Raw genomic sequence first — 27,262 nt, 5'->3', positions numbered from 1 at the left:
CCTGCAGATGGCCCTCCAGGCTACCTAGAAGTAAATGAATGAGTGAATAAACGAGTGAATTACTAAATCACAGGGAATGCAAGCTTCAAATTTGATACTGCCGATAACGTGTACCAATTTATGACTTCCTCGCTTTATTCATTTTTCCATTCTTCCAGATGACCCTTTCCAGCCTTTTCTTTCAAATGCAAACACTTTCTTCCATATCCTCACTCTCATCAGATGACCATGTTTTGCAGTTTACTGAAAATACTGCAGTGGTCATAGGGAATTACCGCACGCGTCCCCCACACGCTGCCTTCCTCGTTGGAACCATTGGTGAACTCCCCACGCTTCTATCGAAAGCCGTCCCTCCACTGGTGTGCTAGACCCCATTCCTTCTCATCTCCTGAGGGACAGAGCTCGAGCAAATCCTTCCCTCTCTTACATTGTCAAAATTTCTCTCTCTAGTGGATTAATACCACTAGCACACAAATACGCAGTTTTTTTTTTCACCTTAAAAAAATTTCTTTACCCCTGTTTCCTTACAGACATCAATTGTCTTTTGTAAGAGGTTGTAGGGATTGCCTATATTTGTAAGAGCTGTCTACATTGGCGATTTCCAACATGTTTCTCTCTCTTCTTGGTGCTCTACATCCAGTCTCCTTCACTCACCACAATGCCAGAATTAGTAACCTCAGGTTGCTAAATTCAGTGGGCAGTTCGCACTGCCGTGTCAATGGCATTTGACGCAGTGGATCATTCATTCTTTCTTGCCTTACTTGGTTTCCAGGACATTGTACTCCTGTGGCTGCCCCTCCTCCCTGAGTGATTTTCAGCATCCCCATCTCCTGACTGTGGAGACCTCAGGGCTCAGTCCTTGGCTCTTCTTTCTTCTGTGTCTACACTCATGCCTTTGGGGATCTCATGCAGGCTCATGGCTTTACTTTAAATACCATCCATATGCCAATGACTCCTAAATGTATATCTTCAGCCCAGGCAGCTCTGCTGAACTCCTGACTCCTCTGTCCAGCTGCCCACCACATCTCTACCTGGATATCCCGTCATTATCTGGAACTTAATAGGTCTAAAACTGAACTTCCTGGTCACGCCGATGGCAACTTCAAACAATCTTGGAGTCATGTTTCCTTCTTTTCTTTTATTCATACCCTCGTCATTCAGCTAGAAACTGATAATTAGCTCTTCCTTCAAAATTTCCAGAATTTCAGTACTTGTCGTAACTTTCACTAGCTGCTACCTGGATGCGTTCCACCAGCATCTTTTGCCTGGATCACTACGTGGACCCTCTAATGTGTTCTCTGCTGCTGCCCTTGCTCCCCTGCTGTCTCTTCTCAACTCAGCAACCTGAGTGATGCTTTAAAAATGTAAGTTAGATCATATTACTCCTTCACTCAAAACACTGCAATGGCTCTTTCCCTCTAAAATAAAAGTTAAATTCTTTGCAATATTTTTCCTACAAGGCCGTTTCCAAGGTCACCCATTTCCTCTCTTTTACAACTCTTCCTCTTCTTCCCTTTGCTTTCTTAATTCCAGGCACGCCCCGTCTTAGAGGTTTGGGTGTTTTTACTATTCTCTGATCCCTCTGTCTGGAATGGTTGTCCCTCAGTAATCCACGTGGCTAACTCCTTTACCTTCTAAAAGTTTCGTAGTGGGTACCCTAACCACGTTGTCATTACCATATGCCAGTGGGCCAACATTGGATCTATCTGACATTGCTCCATTTTGTCTTTTTCTATTAGTACTTGTCATTTTCAATGTATTGTATAATTTACTTTATAATGCTTAGTATTTTGGCACCCCCACAGCCCCTGAATGTTAGCTACATGAAGATAGGGATCTTTGTCTTTTGGTTCGCTAATATATTACAATCACCTTGAACAGTATCTGGCACAGAGAACTTACCATGTTCAATGAAAGCTGGTTGAATGAATGAATGTTTATTTTACCAAATGACTACTGGGCTTGTTTTCCTGTAGTCGCACCACAGTGTAGCCAACTGTACCTCCATGTTTCCTTAAGGAAAGAAGAGTCTGTGAGATTGTGCCTTTCTGGGACTCCGTTCCATCCTTGTGTTCACACCTTACGTCTCTCTGTCTGGTCCCCAAAAGATGGTTTGCAGCCAAAGACGGGTAAGATATCTCACAGGAGATACAACCTAAGCCAGGCGGAACCGAGTGGGGACCCCCAATGAGCTGCCTTAGAAAAATATGGGAAGGGGCCTTGCCTCCCCTTCCCCCTGCCTGGGAAAGTCTGTTGGCGGCTCTGGCTTTTCCCTCGCACCTGTTTGTTAGAGAAATAATGAGGAGAACAAAGATCAGTTATCTCTACGGAGCTGTTGATATATGAGAGACTTGACCTTGAGAAGCTACATACCTTAGGTAAGATATCATGGGACCTTGTACTTCGGCTGTTTGAAGGTTAAAATAATTGGCTTGAGATGTTTCTATAACGTGACAAGTGAGTCTCACAGACCGTGCCAAAAAACACTGCTACTCCCTTGCGTACTCATCAATAAAAGCCTCCAGTCGGCTTTATTCGGGGCTCCAGTCCTCTGAGACTGAGAGACCCCTGGGCTTCGGAGAGATTTAACTGCATTAAGTCTCTGTTTCTTTCTTAAAAACTTAACCCAAACCGCCCCTTCTTGCATCCTCACTGCTTTTGTTGCGTGGGTTGCGACATTTTCCCATGCTCTTGCCAAGACTGGATATTTGCAAACTTAATTATTTCCTAAATTGATAGGAGAAAAATGATTGCTTGACTTTGAAAAATTATTTATTAGCTGTAACATTGATTTATGTATTGATTTTTTTTGTGGGGTGGAGGAATGTATTTTTTTTACCACCGTTTTCCAGCCACCAGTGCCATTGCCCTTTTTTCTATTGGATTATTCATCTTTTGTTGTACTTAACACAAGTCACTTCCCTGTTGCAAATAATTTTTAGCTGTTTCTTAGCAAACTTCTTTGTTTCTTTTGATGCATGAAAATTTTATTATAAAGTTGATCAATCATTGCCTTTTATAGTTTCTAAGTTCTTTGTGTATTATGAAAAGTGTTTAAGTGCAACACAATAAAAATATTCTATGAAATCTTCTACTTTATATTTCAAATATTTGATCCCTCTATAATTTGGATGTCAGGTTAGGCATTTAACTTTTCTCCTAAAAGTAGCTCTTGAAGGTTTTTGAACAGAAGATTTAAATGATGGGGTTATTACATAGGCCAGAGTTCAGTTTAAGTACTACTTATTGGCTAGATGTATTTTCTTCTGTAAGATGGAGGTAGTAACAGTACCTACTGTGGAGAGTATTAACTGAGATAACCTGTGAAGCACTTACCATAGCCCAGTAAGTTCTCATTTACATTGTTGATAGGTTCTGTGACCTTAAGTTAGCCGATGTATACCAAAACCAATTTTACCACAGGCTATTTAATCAAGAGTTAAGTTCCAAAGGCATCTCGTCCACGTTATAATGAAATGACACTGAATGAAATGACATTATTTGAGGACCTGCTCTCCTAGCCATGATCAATACCACTAGGAATTGCTTCTGGTTACAATTATTGCTAAGTATTATTTTAGGAAGCTTTATCAGTTGGTGGTAAGAAGGATGGATTAAGGAGGAGGCATAGGATAGAAATAAACGTAATTTTTAATAACTAGTTTTATCAGGCATGGTAAAAATTATTGAGGGTCTGACGATGATGATAACTTTCACCCACTGTTAAAATTACTGTCATATTTTCCTGTGATTTGAGTAATTTTACAAGGTAATGACATTGTAATCCCAGATGATGACACTTTGTAATTATCTTCTGATAAATGTATTATAAAATAACTTGGGGTAAATTGTGTACTCAACACAGTCACATTTCCTCCCACAATCAGTGTTGTCTACCTTTCCCAATCCTTGATCAAATCACCTGCTTGTTACGTATATCTTATACAAAGATAAGATTATGATAGAAATATGACTTTAGCTTGATAGTACTACTCTTGTATAAATATTGTAAAAAAAACATCACAAGACAACTTGAAGTTGCTAAAGCATTGAAGTATGTAAACCTGGATGTAAAATATTGCTGACCCTCTGCCATTTGTGTTGTCAAGGGCTCAAAAGGCTTTATAGTAAACTTTCCTTGTTCAAATTACTGCCTAGCTCTTGTCTCTGGATTGGACCATACTTGACATAAACATACAAAGCAGAAATTTGGGGTTGAGTCCTCACGAGTGTTTCTTCAGTCTTACAGAAATTCAGTGCATTTAAAAATCTATAGATTTACGTGATTATTGCTGACCTTTCACCTTGGGTGCTCTTCAACCTCGAATGCATCCTTCTGTGCCTGTTTTCCTTCCTTCAGGTCCTACCTCATATCCGTCCAGCTCCAGCATAGCTGCGGACCATTATGGACACCTTCCTTTAAATTGCTGTAATTATTGTTGTGCATATCAGTCAAATGACCCTTGACATATTTTAGTTTTGCTTTATTTTCTCTCGGTATATAAAATACGCTCGTTTTAAAATACTGCTTTTTCTCCACTGCAACATTTCTATGAAATAATTTTATTGAAACTTTTCACCTGTGTCTTTGATCGTATCTTGTATCAAATGTGCCCAAATATAAGGTGAGTTCTCCCCCCTTCCCATTTGTGGAAGGCTTTCCTGAGTGTCTTCCTCCTCTGGAGGAATTGACACTTCCCGTGCCTTTGCCAAAGCAGTTTAACCCTGTCCTGCACTTACTGATAGACCCGTGTGCTTGTTCTTGACCTTGTAAACTCCTCCGGACGGGGCTCATGGCCAATTTCTTAGACCTTTAGAACCATGAACAGCCCTTAGTTTATCCAAGGAGGTACCATAGATGTTCATCGGAGTGCAGCATCCATGCTCTTGAATGACTACAGAGGAGTACAGGGTAACTTTCAACATTCCAGGTCTTGTTCAAGGTAGATTTAGGTAAAATTTTTAAAGATATGCCTTGCTGTCTAACCTCTCATTACTTGCTCTCTGAATCTCATGGACCCGCACCATCTGGATTTCAGTGTTCTTCACTATTGGAACTCTAGGAACTGAATAGAGGAGTGCTTTGAAGCACGTGTTGGAACACAGACCCAGTTTACGGCATGGATTGAGATGGTTTTTGAGGTCTATGTAATTTATTTGAGTAATTGTCCATGTTACCTGCATTGAGACTATATGCACACTAGGGGCTTTTTTAACCATCTCTTTAACTTCTGGTTTGCACTGTCCTACCTCTTCTGGCTTTGCTCTGTGGCCCGAGGAGAAGTGACTGCTGTTGTCACTAGGGTACTAAACTAGGGTGGCAAATAAAGCAGGATTGTATAAATCTAGTTAAAAAGCAGAAAACTTGGGTTTATGAGCTTATGCTAACAGAGAAATTATTTTAAATTTGCACATAATATGGCTTATTCCCTCAAAAGGTTAAGCATTATTTGAGTAAAGTTAACATGTTCCATATATATAAGACTAGGGTGGTTTTATTTCTGAGTATGGTATTTTGTCCAGTTAAAATGTATATCTGAACTGTTGTTTTGACTTTGAACCATTGCATTGAAATGTTTTCATTCTAGAGAAGACATAAAGGAAAGAAGAACATTATTTTTTATCAAATGCCTACTCTGTGATAGGCATAAGACTAGGTGCTGCCATGTGCATTGTTCTGTTGAATTCTTACACAACAATATTTACCACAATTTCTTCTTCTTTTTTCTTATTAGTTTCAGGTGTACAAAACAACATAATGATTAGACATTTACACTCCTCAAAGTGATAACCCCAACAAGTCTACTACTTATCTGACACCGTAGGTAGCTATTATAATACCATTGACTATATTCCCTATACTGTATTTTACATCCCATGACTATATATATTTTCAATTATAGTTGACATTTAATACTATTTTATATTACTTTCAGGTGTACAGGTCAGTGGCCAGGCATCCATACAACTTATGAAATCCCCCTGTCAAATCCAGCACCCACCCGATACCATACAAAGTTTAACATTATTGACTATATTCTCCATACTGCACTTCACATCTCCATGACTATTGTGAATAGCACTGCAGTAAACGTAGGGGTACATACATTTTTTCACATTAGTGTTTTAGACTTCTTTGGATAAATATCCAGGAGAGGAATTGCTGGGTCATAAGGTAGTTCTATATTTAATTTTTTGAGGAATCTCTATCCTGTTTTCCATAGTGGCTGCACAAATTTGCAATCCCATCACCAGTGCTTGAGGGTTCCCTTTTCTCCACATCCTCACCTGCACTTGTTGTTTGTTGATTTACTGATGATGGCCATTCTGACAGGAGTGAGGTAGTATCTCTGAGGTGGTTTTAATTTGCATTTCTCTGATGGTTAGTGACATTGAGAACTTTTTCATATGTCTATTGGCCATCTGTGTGTCCTCTTTGGAGAAATGTCTATTCGGGTTCTCTCCCCATTTTTAAATGGAATTGTTTGTCTTTTTTTGGTGTTGAGTCGTATGAGGTTTTATTTTATTTTATTTTATTTTATTTTTTATACTATTTGGATATTAATCCCTTATCAGATGTATCATTGGCAAATATCTTTTCCCATTCAGTATGATATCTTCTTTTTTGTTGTTGTTGATGGTTTCCTTTGCTGTGAAAAAATCTTTTAGTTTGATGTAGTCCCATTTTTTTTTTTCTTTTGTTTCCCTTGCCCGAGGAGCTATATCAGTGAAAATATTACCAAGGGTAATATCTGAGAGTTTACTTCTTATATTTTCTTTTAGGAGTTTTATGATTTTGGGTCTTACATTTACGTCTTTAATTCATTTTGATTTTATTCTTGTATATGGTGTAAGAAGGTAGTCCAGTTTCTTTCTTTCTTTCTTTTTTTTTTTTGCATCTGTATCTGGCCAGTTTTCCTAGCACCATTTATTGAATAGATTGTCTTTATTCCAATATAAATTCTTGCTTCCTTTTTCATAGTTTAAATGACCATATAGGCATGGATTTATTTTTGGTCTCTCTATTCTGTTCCATTGATCTGTGTGTCTGTTTTTATGCCAATACCATGCTGTGTTGATTACTGTGGTCTTGTAGTATAATTTAATATCAGGTAATGTGATAACTTACAGCTTTGTTCTTCTTTCTCAGGATTGTCATGGCTATTTAGGCTCTTTTATGGTTCCATGTAAGTTTTAGCATTATTTGCTCTAGTTCTGTGAAAAATACCATTGGTATTTTGATAGGGAGTGCATTTAATCTATTGATTGCTTTGGATAGTATGGACATTTTAACTATATTAATTTTTCCTATCTGTGAACATGGTATATGTTACCATTTATTTGTATCTTCTTTTATTTCTTTTTTTCAATGTCTTATAATTTTCTGAGTACAGGTCTCTTACTTCCTTGGTTAAATTTATTCCTAAGTATTTTATTTTATTTTATTTTTTAATTTTATTGGTGCAATTGTAAATAGGATTGCTTTAATTTCTCTTTCTGATAGTTTGCTATTGGGGTATATGAACCAATGCGAAAAATGCAACCGATTTCTGAATATTAATTTTGTTTACTGCTTCTTTACTAAATTTATCAGTTCTGAAAGTTTTTTGTGGAATCTTTGGGGTTCTGTGTGTGTATACACACACACACACACACACACACACACATATATGACATCATGTCATCTGAAAATAATGACAATTGTGCTTCTTTTTATCCCATTTGGATGCCTTTTATTTCTTTTTCTTTTGTGATTGCTGTGGCTAGGACTTCCAGTACTAGGTTGAATAAAAGTGGTGAAAATAGCCATCCTTGTCTTGTTCCTGCTCTTAAGGGGAATGCTTTTAGCTTTTCCCCATTGAGTATGATGTTAGCTGGATTTCTCATATATGGTCTTTATTATATTATGTTCCCTCTATTCCCATTTTGCTGAGAGTTTTTATCATAAATGGATGCTGGATTTTGTCAAATGCTTTTTCTGTATCCATTGATATGACCATATGATTTTTATTTTTCATTTTGTTTATGTGGTGTATCACATTAATTGATTTGTGGATAGTGAACCAACCTTGCATACCAGGAATGAATCCCATTTGATCAAGGCATATTATCTTTTTAATGTATTGCTGAATTTGTTTTGCTAATATTTTGTTGAGGATTTTTGCATCTATGTTCATTAGGGATATTGGCTTATAGTTTTCTTTTTTTGTAATGTTGTCTGGTTTTGGAATCAGGGTAATGGTGGCCTTATAAAACGAGCTTGGGAACCTTCCTTTCTTTTGGATTTTTTTGAATAGTTTGAGGAGAATAGTTGTTATTTCTTTTTTTAATGTTTGGTAAAATTCACCTGTGAAGCCATCTGGTCTATGACTTTGTTTATTTGGAATTTGTTGATTACTTATTCAATTTTGTTGTTAGTAATTGATCTGTTCAGATTTTCTATTTCTTCTTGATTCAGCCTTGCAAGATTGTATGCTTCTAGGATTTTATCCATTTCTTTCGGATTGTCCTGTTTCTTGGTATATAGTTGCTTGTAGTATTTTCTTAAAATATTTGTATTTCTTTGGTGTTTGTTGTTTCTTCTCCTCTTTCATTCCTGATTTTATTTATTTGGGTCCACTCTCTTTTTTTCTTGATAAGTCTGGTTAAAGGTTTGTCAATTTTGTTTATCTTTTCATAAAACTGTCTCTTGGTTTCATTGCTTCTTTTTCTTTCTTTTTTTTGGTCTATATTTTGTTTATTTCCCCTCTGATCTTTACTTCCTTTCTTGTATTCACTTTGGGCTTTGTTTACAGTTCTTTTTCCAGTCCCTTAGGTGTAAAGATAGACTGTTGATTTGATATTTTTCTTGTTTCTTGAAGTCGGCCTGCATGGCTATGACTTTCGCTCTTAGGACTGCTTTTCCTGTGTCCTATAGATTTTAGGTCTTTGTGTTTCATTTTCATTTCTCTCAAAGTATTTTTTTAATTTCTTCCTTGATCTCATTGTTGACCCATTCATTATTTAGGGGCATATTATTTAGCCTCCATGTGTTTGTGTGGTTTTCTGTTTTTTTTTTTCTTGTAATTGATTTCTAGTTTTGTACCATTGTGGTCAGGGAGGATGCTTGATATAATTTCAGTATTCTTAAATTTATTGAGACTTCTATTGTGGTCTGTGTTGGAAAATGTTCCATGTGCACTCAAAAAGAATGTATGTTCTGCTGCTTTGGGGTGAAATGCTCTAAAAATATCAATTAAATCTACCTGGTCTAGTGTGTTATTTAAGACCTCTGTTTTTATGTTGATTTTCTGTTTGGAAGATCTGTCTATTGGTGTCAGTGTGGTGTTAAAGTCTCCTACTATGATTGTGTTACTGTTGATCTCTGCCTTTATGTCAGTCAATATTTGCTCTCTATATTTAGTTGCTCCTATGTTGGGTTCGTAAATGCTTACTGGGTGATTTCTTCTTGTTGGATTGATCCCTTTATTATTATGTATGTCCTTCTTTGTCTTTTATTATAGTCTTTGTTTTAAAGTTTATTTTGTCAAAGTATTGTTACTCCAGCTTTTTTCTCATTTCCATTTGCATGAAATATTGTTTTCTATCCCTTTTTTTTCAGTCTATGTGTGTCTTTTGATCTGAGGTGGGTCTCTTATAGGCAGCATATTGCATGGGTCTTGTTTTCTTATCCGTTCAGCTATCCTATGTCTTTTGATTGGAGTATTTAATACATTTACTTTTGAAGTGATTATTGATAGGTACATAGTTACTGTCATTTTATTATTCATATTTTTATTTTCATTTGTTTGTTTTCTTAATGAAGTCCTTTCAACATTTCTTGTAATAGTGGCCTAGTGGTAATGAATTTCTTTAGCTTTTTCTTGTCTGGGAGGCTCTTTATCTCTCCTTCAATTTTAAATGATAGTTTTGCTGGGTAGAGTAGTCTTAGAAAGCCCTTGGTTTTCATCATTTTGAATATTTCCTTTGAAGGTTTCTGTTGAGAAATCTGCTGATAGTCTTATAGGAACTCCCTTGTAAGTAACTAGTTGTTTTTCTCTTGCTGCTTTTAGGATTCTCTCTTTGTCTTTAAACTTTGCCATTTTAGTTATGATATGTCTTGGTGTGGGCCTATTTTGTTTCATCTTGTTTGGGCTCTTGCGCTTCCTGGCCTTATACTTGTATGTTTATTTCCTTTGCCAGCTTAGGGAAATTTTGAGTCATTAGTTCTTCAAATAGCTTCTCGATGCCTTGCTCCCTCCCTTCTCCTTCTGGTACATCTATGATGTAAATATTGCTTCATGTCCCAAAGGCCTTAGGCTTTCTTCATTTTTTAAAAAATTCTTTTTTTCTTTTTGTTGTTCTGATTGGGTGTTTCTTGTTACCTTTTCTTCTAATTTGCAAATTTGATCTTCTGCTTCATTTGCTATTGATTCCTTCTAGTATAGTCTTCATTTCAGTTATTTTTTAAATTTATTTCTGACTGGTTCTTTTTTATGGTTTCTCTGTCCATCTTTATGATTGCTGTCTGTTTGTTGAAATTCTAAGTTCCTTAAGCATTCGTATAACCAGTGTTTTAAACTCTGTCTCTGGGAGGATGGTTACCTCCATTTCACTTAGTTCTATTTCTAGAGGTTTTTCCTGTTCCTTTCTTTGGGACATGTTTCTTTGTTTCCTCATTCTGGCCTGCATCTCTGTGTTTGCTTCTATGTATTAGGTAGATGTGCAGTCTTGGCTGCGTGGCCTTGTGTAGTATGTGTCCTGTGTGGTTCAGTGGTGCAGTCTTCCTAATCTCCTGTGCGTGTGTTCCAGGAGTGTCCCTTGTGTGTATTGTGTGTGTTCTTCTGTTGTGGTTGAGCCTTGATTCCTTTTGGCGTGTCAGTGGATGGGATTGCCTTCCAGACTGACTGACTATTAGGATTGGCTCTTCCTGTATGAGCTGCTGTGTGGGTGCTGATCCTTTAGAGGGAGATTTGCTTCCATGGGTTCTTGTTCCTGTTGAGACCACTTTTTGGGTTTGCTGCTTGGGCTAACCAGGTGGTGCTCTGGTGTGGTCTGAAGCTGGCTTCTGGGTGTGTTGTTTCTGGTGTCTCTTAGGAGGGTCTGCTGTGCGGGGTAATTTCAGCCTTGCCAGCCACCGTTTGCCTCAGCCCTCAGGTTCCCGAGAGCTGCCCAAGGCAGGCTGCAGCACAGGCTCTGAGTCACAGCCCAGCACCAACAGTTCCTGGGCCACTGTGGGCTGTTTGCTGCTTAAGAGGCCTTTGCAGCTTGTGGAGGCGGGGCCTGCTGCTCAGCATCTGAGAGTGCTCCAGGCAATGCAGCACCAGCCATGTGGGGCGGGAACCCACATGTCACTAAGGTGGTGCGTACATGTGGATTTCACCAGACCAATGCGGTCTCAGATTTGCCTCTTTGGAGGAGGGTTCAACATAGAAAAGATGGCGTCCTCGTGTAGGCTACACATGAGGCAGACTCCATACAGAGATAATGGCCCCTATCTCTCCAGCCCTTGCTCTGGAGCCACACAATTCAGTCTTTCCCCCGTGCGTCTCTGGCGCCCCTCAACCAGAGACCAGATGAGTATTTGCAAGCACGTGAGTCTGTGTGGGGGCTTTTTAAGTGGGCATCTGGGTTTCCAGCTGCCTTCTGCCTTACCAGGATGGGCAGACAGAGTCCTCGCTGATTTTCACTGTCAGATGTTGTGGGAACTCCTCTTCCCGGCACAGGAACCCTGGGCTGGGGAGCCTGGAGAAGGGCTGGAACCCCTCCCTCTTCTGGGTAACCTCCCCCAGCAAGGTGTCCTTCCCAGTGTTCAACCACTGTCTGTGGGTTTGGGGTCAGCCCATTTCACATCTCTACCCATACTACTAGTTTTGATGTGGCCTCTTTTTTATATCCTTAGTTGTAGGGGTTCTGTTCAGCTGGTTTTCAGATGATTCTTGAGGTTGATTGTTCTATAATTTATTTGTAATTTTGGTGTGATCTTGGGAGTCAGCAGGCATATGTAGCATTTATCTAATCCACCGTCTTGGAACTATTGGCTTTCTTCTTTTGTTTTTACTCTATTTTGAAATAATTGTAGATTCACATGTTGTATTGCAGTTTTTACAATTATTTTTAATCTTTTAAACTGCAATTATGTTTACACCAACCTAGTAAGAAATATTACAGATAGATCCTATGTACCCGACCTGGTTTCTTCCAATGGTAACTTCTTGTATAACTATAGTAGAGTATCACAACTGGGAAATTGGCACTGATATAGTCCATTGACCTTATTCAGATTTTTACCAGTGTCACATGGACTTATTTGTGTGTGTGTGCGTATGTGTGTGTTTGCATGTGTATTTTGTTGTGTACAATTTTACCACATGTGTAGGTTACCATTTCTTTTTCAACTTAGGAGGGAAATAAGGCTCAGATAAGTTATGTGAAATGTGTGAAGTATAGAGCTAGGGTTTGAATATAGGTCTGTTTGATTCAAAGTTTTGCTTTTTCAGGAATAGTAATTGATCACAATAGTGATCAATTAAAACAATGGCTGAACCTCACTGAGTTACATATGAAACAGATTGAGTACTTGTCCCGTGCCAGTGACTATTCTAATGCAGTAACTCATTTAATACCTCCAATAAGTATACCTCAGAAATTATATCACATTTAAATTAGTATCATTAATTAAACTAATCATGTTACCAAGGAATAGGTAATTATTTTACTACTCCTGAAGTCAGTAATAGTGAAGATCTACCTTCTTTTTATATAATTTCATATTGGAACCTCTGACCTTAACCACTGACCTTGGCAATGCTGATTACTTTAAGTGTGTGTGTGTGTGTGTGTGTGTGTGTGAAGTGAGACCTGTATACACTGAGTTAAGTTGAGGTACCTTAAAAATATTTACTAAGTTGTAAATAAGAGCTAGTTTAGGCACGATGCCAGGGTTTTCAGGGAATAAATATAAACCACCAAGAATACTCAAGAATGTAATTCTTTTTCTAGAGTATTGAAGATTTTTTTTTTTTTTGGCCAGATACAGCCCGAGGAATGTTTGAGTTTAATCAAATCTCTCAAGTTACATATCTAACTTTCAAAGTTGGCCCTAATGCATTTGGTCATGAATTGTCACTGATTATCAGACTATTTAATGCTTTAGGAATATAATAGATATACTGATCAGCAGTCCATAATTTACTCTACAATTCTTTGCTCGTTAAGTATCTTGTAAAGCTGTCCCTGTGATAAACAGCAGTACTTATTCAGACCAGAAGTAACAACAGTCCGGTGTGTTGTAGATCCCAGGAGTTCTTGGTGTTTTTGTAGACAGCAGACAGAAATAAAAGGAATTTTGTCCTTTTTACCTCATGTAATCCCACTGGAAAATAAAACATGTGCTATGAGTTGATATTGACTTCTGCCAGGTCACCTCCCTGAAGAGTCTCGGGCAAGGACCGTTGCAACATTTTTTTGGACAGGAGTCTGACGGCCTCTGAATGAGATGGATGGGTTATGCCGTACGCTACTGTGGAACACTGCGCTACTGTCTGCTCCTAGGAAGCTTCTAGCGAGGAGCTCCACGAGTAACATGCATCTCTTACCTTAACTCTTTCAGAGCATATCACCTCCCCCCAAATTAGAGTCAGATTTAAACTAAGTTCTACGTAGTTTTTTCTTTTTTAATGGGTGATTGAAATAATACAGCATCAATGATGGTTTATTCTGCCTTACTTCTTAGAGCTTGATTTTGGACGTTAGATAATGCCAAGGGTTTTGAAGCTGTATGTTATTAGAAGCAATTTGGAAGCCACAAAACCTTTTTAGTGGATCACTCTATCAATTTTCTGCTCTTCTTAGGAAGTTTTTCCTATTCATGACTCATTTCACTCGTTGGCTAAAATTGAGGGAATGCAATAACGATTAAGGAAAGGAATGTATGCCTTTTCTTTTTTTGAAAGCTTGTACACATTTTCTGTCTCGGGTTATGTAAACTTGGAAGACTGCAGAATGTTGACAACTGTGAAAGGTAAAAACTAGTCTGTTAATACATACTTCTTTGGAATTGAAAAATCAAAAAGCTTCCTTTGCTTCTTTGGAGAAGTGTTTTGCTGGATGGCCCAGAATACAAATCCAGTAAAAAAGACATGTTCCAGCCGCCACTTACACACACCTTAAGCGAAATTAATGAGATCACTCTAAGATTACACTTTGTGTTTTATTTTCATTTTATAGGTCTGTATGAGCTGCTGGCTGCTCTGCCAGCCCAGCTGCAGCCACATGTGGATAGCCAGGAAGACCTGACCTTCCTCTGGGATATGTTTGGTGAAAAAAGCCTGCATTCACTGGTAAAGGTAAACCATGCTGATGTCAGATTCTCTTTGCGGAAAAACATATGGAAAAATATTTTGAGCGCCATCTAGTAAACCAGAGATCAAATTGTTGCTCTCTGAAAACAAAACAGCCTTGTTCCATTTCACTGACGGGCGTGGAAGTTGTTAAAGATTCTACCAAAAATACATAGATGATTTCACTTAATGGTGGTGATCTCGCCGTGCATACTAATACAGCAAACATGTGGTTGCCCTTGTTTAGAAAAAGAATATGAAATAGTAGCAGGAAGGGTTAGACTCCTTATGGTCAACATTCAAGCTGGAATTTAACTTAAATAAATAATGTTCACAGCAAAAATTAGAAGGAATATATTTTTTGAGGTTAAGGATGGCAGCAGTTCAGTAGCCACATTAATTTAAAATAATTTCCTTTAACAATGTCAACTGAAATTCCAGCAAGCTATTTCTTTTCTTGGCACGAAGCCACTGAAATGGTACTTTGTGTATAAATACACTGAGGCTAAATATGAGTGAAAACAGTTTTTTGAGACAATTTTAGTGAAGCATCATGCCATGAAAATGATCAGCCACCAGAATTCAGATCTTGCCACACAGCAATACTGGGAGTGATCACAAGTCTTAAAATAGTAAAACGAGAACAAGAAACTTACTGGAAAATATGCTACTCTTGCTTCTGGAAATATGAATTGCAGTTTCTCTCATTTAACTCAAGCTGAAAGAAATGTAGAGCTTATTTGAGTCTGTGGGAGCTAGAAACTTATGATGCTTCAACAATATCTGGACCTATATTTAATTCAGCCAAATTTGTTACAGTTGTGTATCATGATAAGAGGCTTTGAATTGCTGTAAAGTATTTGAAAAGGAACAATTTCTGAGTTGCAGTTGCTTCACAGGACAGGAGAATTCTTACCACATTTTTTTTTTTTTATTGTCAAATTTGAAATTTGTGTGCCTTCAGCAGTGGCAAGTCTCAAGAAGTGAAAATGGCATTTTGTTTCTAGCACTACATTTAAAGACTAGTACGTTTTATTTGTTTATTTAGTTTTTATATAATTGCCAAGATATTTTTGTGTTCTGAATAATTTTATATAGTTTAGTTGTTCTCTTGGATGTGTTAGAAATAGTCTTGGGATTATAGTTGATAAAGTTTATGACTTACTGAGGCAACCATGACTAAATATTCCAGTATTAAACGTGTGGACATTGGATTTGTTTAGATTGATTCGATTTTTTGATAGGAATAAAATATATTTCAAATGGCATCATGACCCCTTAATCATTAAATAGACATGCCCCCAAACAATGGCTGCATGTGTGATTATATTTACAATGTGTCTACTATCTCAGTTTCCCTACCTATAAAATGGAAATTATAATATCTGTTGACAAGTTTGTTTGTGAGTTTCAAATAAAATAGTGAAGATCTCAAGTCTTTGATAGTTATAGGCTCAGCAAATAGAAAGAAGTAGGCATTGTTAAGAGTATTAGGAAAATCTTTAAGTATCATAGCGTGTGAAGGACCAAAAAGAATGACACAGATGGTTGTTTCTATTAAAAGAATGAAACTAATGTATAAATATATTCTTAGTTACATTGGCTGTTGAGTTTTAAGCATAGGCTGTTTTTAAAGTATATGTCCAAGAAGTGGTTAGGAAAACTGGAGAGTATTGGTATCTGGTTTTATAAAAACAGGGAAGCAAATCAATTGGTGTTGCCAGTATTTATCCAATAATGTGTACTATTCCAAATGTTTTTTCAGTAGTTGCTTTAGAATGTATTTTTACAATTAGTTTTATTATGTACCTTTAGTATATTCTCAGTTCTTAATAGTTTCCCCCACTCCCAGTTTTTATCAGTGCACCCCCACAGTGCCCTTTGACTGACCCATTCTATTAGTTTTCAAGGCTGTAAAACTTAAAATGCCTCCAGGAGGTAGGCTCTTGGGATTGTAGTTCAAACAGCTGGAACAAACTGCTTAACTGTCTTCCAGATGCCTCTGTTAGAGGGTGGAGGCTAGAAGCCTTCAGCTTTTATGTAAATCTTGGTACAAGAGCAAAAGGAATTTGTTTGAAAAGATTTGTTTTAGGTTGACTCAAAATGTGCTTCCACATTATGTTCTTTCGTTGGTTTTGTGATTTAGAACCAGGTCAACACAAAATGTGATTTTATTGTAGCACAAAATTCTCATGGTTGTCATCTTATTTATGTAAAAAAAAAAAGGTTGACAAATCATAACACAGTTTTCAATACATATAACATTATGGTCCAATGTAAACTATGCTTAAGAAGAGGCAGTTTTGGCACAGCCCTCTGTGACAGGTATGACATGCCCCTTTAGGATATTGAGCCACACCCTGGCAGGAATAATGTAGGTTATGAGCTTGTCACTGGAAAGACAGTATGATCCTATAAGGTGTTAGCTATGGATTATTTTTAGAAGAAATATCTCTCAATAGGAAAGTTGAATAATAAAAACTGTGAGCAAGAGATTTTAGAAGTATCAGAAGAAAGACGGTACTGATAGAAGGCATTGGAAATATCGTATATAAGAATGGAAATATATTTTAAGTGTAGCAAGATGATGTTCATATTCACATGACCCAGTGACGGTGATAAATCACCAATAAGCATAGAGCCACATTTTTTCAATTGAAGTATAATTGACATGCAACATTATATTAGTTTATATACTTCCTTAGCAACTTTCAAATTTGCAACACAATATTATTGACTATAGTCATCATGCTGTGCCTTATTATAAGGCATCCCCATGACTTATTTATTTTATAAATGGATATTGTACCTCTTGATTCCCGTCTCTCCCACTCCCTGCCCTCTGGCAACCACCAGTCTATTCTCCTTATCTATGAAATTTGTTTTGGTTTGTAGATTCCACTTATAAGTGAAATCATGTGGTGTCTGTCTTTGTCATTTCACTTAGCATGAATCCCTCAAGGTGCACCCATGTTGTTGCAAATGGCAATATTTCATTCTCTTTTTGTGGCTGAATAGTTTGCGTGTGTGTGTGTGTAGATATAGATGTATAGATGTATACCAAATTATCTTTATCCATTCATCCATTGATGGACTTTGGGTGTTTCCATATGTTGGCTATTATAAATAATGCTGAAATGAACATAGGGATGCAGATATCTTTTCAAATTAGTGTTTTTGTTTTCTTCAGATAAATACCCAGAATGGTAATTGCTGGATCGCATGATAGATCTGTTTTTAATTTTTTGATGAATCTACATGCTGGCTGGACTAATTTACATTCCCACCAACAGCACAAGAGTTCCCTTTTCTCCATATCCTTGCCAACACCTCATCTTTTTGATGATAGCCATTCTGACAGGTGTGAGGTGGTATCATTGTGGTTTTGATTTGCATTTCCCTGATGATTAGCGATGTTGAGCATCTTTTAATGTACCTGTTGGCCATCTGTATGTCTTCTTTGGGAAAATGTCGGTTTAGAGCCTCTGCTCATTTTTTAACTGGATTGTTTTTTGGTTGTTGTTATTGAGTTGTATGAGTTCTTTACATATTTTGGATATTAACCGCTTATCAGATACATGATTTACAAGTATCTTTTCTCATTCAGTAGGTTGACTTTTCACTTTGATGATTTCCTTTGCTGTACAGAAGCATTTTAGTTTAATGTAGATCCATTTGCTTATTTTTGCATTTGTTACCCTTGCTCTTGGGGTTAGGTCCAAAACCAGCACCATAATCATTGTCAAGGAGTTTACCGCCTATGTTTTCTTCTATGAGTTTTATGGTTTCAGGTCTTACATTCAAGTCTTTAATCCATTTTGTGTTAATTTTTGCATATGGCGTAAGATAGTGGTCCAGTTTTGTTCTTTTGCATGTGGCTGTACAGGTTTCCTAACATCATTTATTGAAGAGTCTGTCCTTCCCATTATGTAGTTTTGCCTCATTTGTCATATCTTCACCATAAAAGTATGGGTTTATTTCTGGGCTCTCTCAATGTGTTCCATTGATCGATATGTCTATTTTTATGCCAGTAGCATACTGTTTTGAATACTATAGCTTGTAATATAGTTTGGAATCAGGGAGCATGATGCCTCCAGCTTTGTTCTTCTTTCTCAAGATTGCTTTAGCTATTTGGGATCTTTTGTGGTTCCATTCAAATTTTAGAATTGTTTGTTTTGTTTCAGTGAGAAATTCCATTGGAATTTTGATAGGGATTGCATTGAATCTGTAAATTGCTTTGGGTAATGTGGCCGTTTTAACAATATTAATTCTTCTAATTCATGAGCTCAGAATATCTTTCCATCTATTTGTGTCTTCATTTTCTTTCATCAGTGTCTTATAGTTTTCAGTGTACAGGTCTTTTACCTCTATGGTTAAATTTATTTCTAGTATCTAATTCTTTTTGATGCAATTGTAAATGCAACTGTTTTCTTAATTTCTCTTTCTGATAGTTTGTGTTAATGTATAAAAGTACAATAAATTTTTGTATGTTGATTTTGTAATTTTACTGAATTTGTTTATTCTAACAGTTTTTTTTTTTTTGGTGGAGCGTTTATGGTTTTCTACATATAATATAAAATCAAGTTGTTCACAAATAGTGACAGTTTTACTTCTTCCTTTCCAATTTGGATGCCTTTTATTTCTTTTTCTTGTCTAATTGCTCTCTCTAGGGCAGACCTACCCTTTGCAATAGTTGCATATTTGAATTTTATCCTCTTTGGGATTCTGAAGTATTTCGACAAGTCACAAATTGATATTTTCAAGAAAATTTCATTATGTGATTGAACTACTGTGTGATTTTGTGATTTCAGTCTTAAAAGAGTATTGATAATACTCAGCTAGACTCTTACAACATTTAGTTACATAATTTTAACTTTCAATGGTTGATTGCTTTATTTGTTGAGTTCTTACTTTATGCCAGAAACCGTATAGGCTAATGGGGCTAAAGTTTCCAACACAGCAGGAATAGTCCCTTGCCCTGTGGAGTCTTCAGTTTCCCTGAGGGGTTGTGGGTGAGGGGATGGGCAGTTACAATATTCTGTGATAGGTCATGTTTTGAGCTTTTTATGACATGTACAAGGTGCCTAGCTCACTGCTGGCCTCAGAGAGGGGCTCTTGGAGGATTTGGTATTCTAAATTAAAATCTGCATGTTGAATAGAAGTTGGTCAAGTAAAAACTTATTGGGGAGTGCGGAAGATTAGGCAGATGGAATAACATATACAGACACCTGGAGGTCAGAGTGAGCATTGTACCGAAAGGGTGGAGGCTTACCATCTCTTAGCTCTTTGGCAGATTAAGGAAGTGTGTGGGGAGCAGTACCAAGTGTGGTGGGAAAGCTATTCCTGAAACCTATTCCTGAATGGCTTTGACTTTATCCTAAAACAGCGGGGTGCCATTGCAGTGAAAGGTTTTAAAGCGGGAAAGTGAAGAGACGAAATTAAAAAAAAAAAAAAATTAGTGCACTGGGGAGTCCGGGAAGGACATGAAATTTCCAGGTCAAAGATGATGGTGGCAAAATGTTTTCAGAGTGAAGCTGATTTTCATTTTGAGAAAGGGAAGCTGCTGGTATTCAGCCTGTTCTCCCAGAGTATGCACTGTTTGTTAACATATTGAAACTCCCCCCATTGTTTGTTAAATAACTGCTGACCTCAGCTCCTGGACATCTTCCCCCCCCCCCCACTCCAGATCCAACCACTTAACTGTTTATGCCAGACCATTGGGGGTTAGGTGAGGGCTCTAGGAGACCTGTACAAATAACCAAGCAGAGTCACCTATAAATATGGTTGGATATATGGATCTTGAACTGAGGAAAATTATGTTCTGGCTTGGAGGTAATCGATTTGGAAGTAGGGTTGCCAGACAAAATACAGGACATCCAGTTTAGTTTGAACTTATGTAAACAATAATTTTTTAGTGTAAGTATAATTTTTTAGTACATGAACCATGCAGTAGTTTTGCTTTTATTTCTGAAATCCAGCAACTCGATTTTGGAGTCATCAATACTTAGATTGTGCCATTAGTTGGTAATACCTTTATTGAGATATAATTCACATATAATGCAATTGACCCATTTACAGTATATAATGAAGTGGTTTTTAGTTATTCACAAGGTTGGGCAACCATCACTACAATTAATTTCAGAATGTTTTCATCACCTCAAAAAGAAAGCCTGCACCACAGAGCTATTGTTCTCCAAACCCTGCCTCCCCCCTGCCCCTGCATCCCAACTCCAAACAACCACTAATCTACTTTCTGTATGTATTTTCCCATTCTGGACGTTTCATATAAGTGGAATTATAGAATATGCATTTTTTTAGGGTTTTATTTTTTGTGTCTGGCTTCTGCGACTTAGCTTAGTGTTTTCAAGGTTCATCTGTGTCATAACATGTATCAGTACTTCATTCCTTTCTATGGCCGAATAGTATTCCATTGTATGGATATACCACATTTCGTTTATCCTTTCATCTACTGGTGGACATTTGGGTTCTTTCCACCTATTGGCTATTATAAATAATACTGTTACAAATATTCACGTACAGGTTTTTGTGTTGACATGTTTTCCATTCTTGTGGGTATATTCCTAGGAGTGGAATTGCTGGGTCAAATGGCAACTCTATGTTGAATATTTTCAGGAATGGCCAGACTGTTTTTCAAAGTGGCTACGCCATTTTCCATTCCCACCAGCATTTTATGAGGGTTCTGATTTCTGTGTATCCTTACCAACACTTGTTTTCCCCTAACTTTTTGATTCTAAGCGTCCTAGTAGGTGTCACATGATACTCATTGTGGCTTTTTATTAGAGTTTTCCTGATGACTAATGATGTTAAACATCTTTTTAGGTATTTATTGGCTATTTGTATTTCATCTTTGGAGAAATGTCTTTTTGGATTCTTAGTCCATTTTTCCCCCCATTGGATTCTTTTTAATTAGTAGACTTTATTCTGTGCAACAGTTCTAGATTTACAGAAAAATTGTGCAGTTGGTACAGACAGCTCCCGTACACTTCCCCTCCACCCCCACAGCTTCCCTTAGTTTAACCTCTTGCATTAGTGTGGTACATTTATTCCAATAAACAAACAAGTATTGATACATTATCACCCAAAGTTCACAGTTACATGAGGGTTCACCACTCACGTTGCATGATTTTGTGGGTTTTGACAAATGCATAATGGTCATATATCCACCATTACAGTGTCATAAAGAATAGTTTCACTGTCCTACAAATCCTCTATGCTTCACCTACACCCCCGCCTTAGCAACAGCTGATCCTTCTACTGTCTCTGTAGTTTTGCCTTTTCCAGAATGTCATATAGTTAGAATCATACAGTATGTAGCCTTTTCATACTGGCTTCTTTCGCTTAGTAATATTCATTTAAGCCTCCATCAAATATCCTTTTGGCTTCATATTTCATTTCTTTGTATCACTGGGTAGTATTCCATTGTATGTGTTTCTCCACTTACCTGTTGAAAGGAATCTTGGTTGCTTCTAGTTTTTGGCAATTACAAAAAAGCTTCTATAAACGTTCGTGTGCAGGTTTTTATGTGGACATAAATTATCAATTCCTTTGTAATTGGGTAAATACCTAGCAGCACAATTCCTGGATCATATGGTGAGACTATGTTTAGCTTTCTGAGAAACTGCCAAACTGTCTTTCAAAGTGACTGTACCATTTTCCGTTCCCACCCACAGTGAATGAGAATTCCTGTTGCTCTGCATTTTTGTTAGTATTTGGTACAGTTTTTTGGATTTTAGTCATTTTAACAGGTATGTAATGGCATCTCATTACTGTTTTAATGTGCAGCTCTTTTTCGACATGTGATGTTAAGCATCTTTTCATGTGCTTATTTGTCATTTGTGTACTTCTTTAATGAAGTGCCTATTCATATTCTTTTGGCCAATTTTTTATTGGTTTCAGGTGTACAAAGCAACACAATAGACATTTATGCCCATTTTTTAATTTAGTTTTTTTCTCTTATGGAGTTTTAACAATTCTTTCTCTTTTTTGGATACAGATGCGTGCTTTGTAAATATTTTGTCCCAGTCTGTGGCTTGTCTTTTCATTCTCTGAATGGTGTCTTTCAGAGAGCAGATGTTTTTAATGTCAATAAAGTCCACCTTATCAATTTTTCTTTCATCGATTGTGCTTTTGGCATTGTTTCTAAAAACTCATTGCCACATGTAAAGTCACTGAGATTTTTCTCCTCTGTTATCTTTTAGAAGTTTTATAATTTTCTATTTACATTTAGTTCTATGGATCACTGTGAGTTAATTTTTGTGAAAGATCTAAGATCTGTGTCCAGTTAAAATTTTGCATATGAATATTCAGATGTTCCAGCATCAATCATTGAAAGACCATCTTTTCTCCACTGAATTTTCTTTTCTCCTGTGTCAAATATCAGTTGACTTATTTGTGTGAGTTTATTTCTGGGCCCTCTATTATGTTCCATTGATCTATTTGTCTATTCCTTCACCAATGCTATGTTGTCTTCATTACTGTAGCTTTCAAGTAAGTCTTGAAGTCGGAAGTGTCAGTTCTCCAACTTCATTCTTCTCAGGGTTGTGTCGGTTATTCTGGGTCTTTTGCTTTTTCATATAAACTTTAGAATCAGTTTATTATATCTATAAAATAATTTGCTAAGATTTTGATTGAGGTTGTGTTGAATTTATAGATTAGGTTGGGAAGAATTGATAACAATATTGTGTATTCTTTTTTTAAAATTAAAGTTTATTGGGGTGACAATGGTCAGTAAAGTTACATAGGGGGTAATAGAAGAGGGTAAACGGTATCAAATATATAGTGATGGAAGGAAAACTGACTCTGAGTGGTGAACACACAATATGATACATAGATGACGTACAGAATACAGAATATTACATATTCTTGTCCATGAACATGTACTATCTCTCCATTTATTGAGATCTTCAGTGTCTTTCATCAGGGTTTTGTGGGTTTCTTATTTAGATTTTTTACATATTTTGTTAGGCTTATATCTAAGTGTTTTTGTTTGTTTTTTGTTTTTGGTGCTAGTATAAATGGTATTTTATTTTTAATTTTAAATTGCAGTTGTTTATTGCTGATAATAGGAAAGCAATTTACTTTTGTATATTGAATTTGTACCCTGCATCCTTGCTATCATCATTTACTATTTCCAGAGGTTTTTTGTTGTTGTTGTTGATTCTGTGGGATTTTTTACATAGATAGTCATATCATTGGTGAACAAAGGCAGTTTTATTTTTCCTTCCCAGTTTGTATACCTTTTATTTCATTTTCTTGTCTGACAGCATTAGCTAGGAATTCCAGTGCAGTATTGAATATGAGTAGTGAAAGGGGACATCCTTGCCTTATTACTGATCCTAGGGGAAAAGAATCTAGTGTTTCACCATTAAGTGTGATGTTAGCTGTAGGTACTTTATACATGTTCTTTATCAAGTTGAGGAAATTCTCTCTATTTCCAATATATTGATAGTTTTTTTTATCATGAATGGGTGTTGGGTTTTTTCAAATTTTTTTTGCATCTATTGATTAACCATACGATTTTTCTTCTTTATCCTGTCGATGTGATGGATTATATTAATACTTCTGAATATTGAACCAGCCTTTGCATTCCTCGAATAAATCCCACTTAGTATTGATATACAATTCATGTTATACATTATTGGATTTGATTTGCTAATCCTTTTGTTGAGGAATTTTTGCATCTCTGTTCATAAGAAATACTAGTCTGTAGTTTTCCTTTCTTTTGTAATGTTTATCTGGTTTTGGTTTTAGGGTAATTAATGCTGGCCTTATAGAATGAGTCTGCTTTTTTCTCTGGAAGAGATTGTAGAAAATTTGTACAATTTTTAAATTATTATAAATTCACCAGTGAAACCACTTGGGCCTAGTGCTTGCTGTTTTGGAAGATTACTAATTGTTGATTCAGTTTCTTTAATAGATATAGGCCTACTGTGTTTCCCTGAAAATAAGACCTAGCCGGACCATCAGCTCTAATGCGTCTTTTGGAGAAAAAATTAATATAACACTTGGTCTTATTTTAATATAAGACTGGGTATAATCTAATCTAATCTAATCTAATCTAATCTAATCTAATCTAATCTAATCTAATACTTGGCTAACTTGGCTGTAGGTTTATCAGTTTTATTAATAAATAACCAGCTTTTGGTTTTGTTGATTTTCTCTGTTGACTTTCTGTTTCAATTTTGTTGATTTCTGCTCGAATTTTATTCTTTTTATCCTTCTCCTTGCTCTTCTTTTCTCTAGTTTCCTGGGGTGGAGGCTTAGATTACTGATCGTAGTTCTTCTTTTTCTTACATATGCCTTCAATCCTAAAAATTTCCCTCTAACCACTACTTTTGCAGCATCCCATAAATTTTGATAAGTTGTATTTTTATTTAGTTCAGAATATTTACAAATTTTCTCTTGAGACTTCCTTGATGTATGTATTATTTATAATTGTTATTTTATTTTCAAATATACGGAGATTTCCATACTGCCTTTATTATTGGTTTCTAGTTTAACTCCATGTGGTCAGAGAGCATATGCTGTATGACTTCATTCTATTAGATTTGTTAAGCTTTGTTTTATGGCCCAAGATGTGGTCTGTCTTTTTCTAAGTGAGCTTGAGAAGAATGTGTATACTGCCATTGTTAGATGAAGTATTAGATCCAGTTGGTTGATGATGCTGTTTGGTTGAATTATATTCTTACTGATTTTCTGTCTGCTGGATCTGTCAATTACTGATAGAGGCTATTGCAGTTTCCAAGTATAATTGTAGCTTTGTCCATTTTTCCTTGCAGTTTTATCAGTTTTGCCTCATGTATTTTTGACACTCTTTTGTTAGGTACATACATTAAGGATTGTATTGTCTTTTCGGAGAATTGATTCCTTTTTCATTATGCAATACTCTCCTTTATCCCTGATAATTTTCCTTGTTCTACCATTTCCTTTGTCTAAAATTGATATAGATACTTCAGCTTTCTTTTGGTTAGTGTTAGCGTGGTTTATCTTTCTTTATTCCTTTATTTTTTATCTGTGTCTATATTGAAAGTGGGTTTTTTGAGGACAACATATAATTGGGTCTTCCTTTTTATCCACTTTCACAGTTTGTTTTTTAATTGGTGTATTTGGACCATCCACATTGAAAATGATTGTTGATATAGATGGGTTAATATTTATCATATTTGCAGTTGAGTTCTATTCATTGCAGTTATTCTTTTTTAATCACTTTCTCTGCTTTTAGTTGAACATTTTATATGGTTTCATTTATTGTGTCTTAGCATATCAAATATACTTTTCAAAAAAGTTTTTTTAATGCTTGCTAGATTTTGTTACGTACATTTACAACTAATCGAGGTCCACTTTCAAATAACACTGTACCATTTCACAGGTAATGCAGGTACCTTACAATAGAACACTCCCAGTTCCCTTTTTCCCATCCCTTATCACATTGCTGTTATTCATTTTACTTATCCATATACTATAACACCCAACATATTGCTGCTATTATTACTTTGAACAGTTATTAGATCAATTAAGAATAAGAAAACAAAATATTTGTTTTACCACTGTTTATTCCTTCTGTAATGCTCTTTTCTTTATGTATTTCTGTGGACCCAACCTATACCATTTTCCTTCTCTTTTAAGAGTTTCTTTTAACATTTGTTGCGTGTTTACTGGTAGGTTTACTGGTAGCAAATTTTGTGAATTTTTGTTGTTTGATTCGTTTTTCTCCACTTTTGCAGTATGATTACTGGCAGGTTTACTGGTAGCAAATTCCGTGAATTTTGTTGTTTGATTCGTTTTTCTCCACTTTTGCAGTATGATTTCACTGGACATAGATTTCTAGAGTGGTGGTGTTTTTTTTTTTTTATTTCAACACTTTAAATATTTCCCTCCACTCTCTTATTACGTGCATAGTTTCTGATAAGTTTCTGATAAGATGGCTAATGTAATTATTATCCTTGTTCTCTATAGGTAAGGTGTTTTCGTCCCTTGAGTTCTTTCAAGATTTTTCTCTTTATCTTTGGATTTTGCAGTTTGAATATTATATGCCAAGATGTAATTCTTTTTTAAACATTTATTTTGTTTGTTGTTTTCTGAGCTTCCTGGATTTGTGGTTTGGTGTTTTGTCATTAATTTTGGAGAAAGCCATTACTACTCCGAATATTTCTTCTTGTTTTGCTCTTTGTTCTCCTTCTGGTGTTCCTATTACATGTATGTTACATCTTTTGTAGTCCCACAGCTCTTGGATATTTTGTTCCTTTCAAAAATTTTATTCTTTTTCTTTTTGCATTTCAGTTTGGGGAATTTCCATTGACATATTTTTTATCTTACTGATTCTTTCCTTGGCCATGTCCAATCTACTGATGAAAACAGAGATTTCTTCATTTCTGTTACAGTCTTCTTATTTTATAGCATTTTGCTTTGATTTTCTCTTAAAGTTTCCATCTCTCTGCTTACCTTTCTCATACTGTCCACTTTTTCCATTAGAGCCCATATCACATTAATCAGATTTATTTTAAATTCCAAAATCTGTGTCACATTTTAGTCTGGTGACGATGCTTGCTTTATCTCTTCAAACTGTTTTTCTTGCCTTTTATCATGCCTTGTAATTTTTTGATGAAAACTAGACGTGGCATATTGGTAATAGGAACTTAGGTAATTAGGCTTTCAGTGTGAGTTTTTATATTAATTTGTCTAGGAGCTGGGCTGCGTTTACTGTTTGCTGTATCTGTCAGTACCAGAGGCTTCAGTTTCTTTAATGTCTTTGTTCTTCCCTCTCCCCTTTGTCTTTGGGTTTCCTTAAGAACTCTTCTAGAGTCTGTGTCTTGAAACTCTCTCAGTTATAATTCATTGTTATTTTACTGGAACCATGTTGATTGATGGTTGTGATTTGATGGGGAGAGTGTTCAATAATCTTATGATTAAATGTCAGTTAT

General features: G+C 36.2%; 1 protein-coding gene across 7 annotated transcripts in view; it reads left to right on the top strand.

Annotated features, from left to right (window-relative positions):
* Window positions 1-27,262, top strand: part of MPP7 (MAGUK p55 scaffold protein 7) — a 251,426-nt gene that overhangs the window by 79,149 nt on the left and 145,015 nt on the right. For 6 of the 7 annotated variants that reach the window (XR_013994073.1, XR_013994074.1, XM_081060819.1 and 3 more), the window contains exon 3: window positions 14,209-14,327. Coding sequence is in view for 5 of the 7 variants with exons in the window: in XM_081060819.1 (XP_080916945.1) it covers window positions 14,209-14,327 (119 nt within the window). In the remaining 2 variants the exon portion in view is untranslated. The remainder of the gene's footprint in view (window positions 1-14,208; window positions 14,328-27,262) is intronic. The other variant, XM_081060817.1, reaches the window with a different exon arrangement.

This window comes from Rhinolophus hipposideros (assembly GCF_964194185.1).
Source record: "Rhinolophus hipposideros genome assembly, chromosome: 1".
Lineage (NCBI taxonomy): Eukaryota > Metazoa > Chordata > Mammalia > Chiroptera > Rhinolophidae > Rhinolophus > Rhinolophus hipposideros.
Note: the sequence above shows the minus strand (reverse complement) of the source record. Positions and strands in the feature narration are given on the sequence as shown.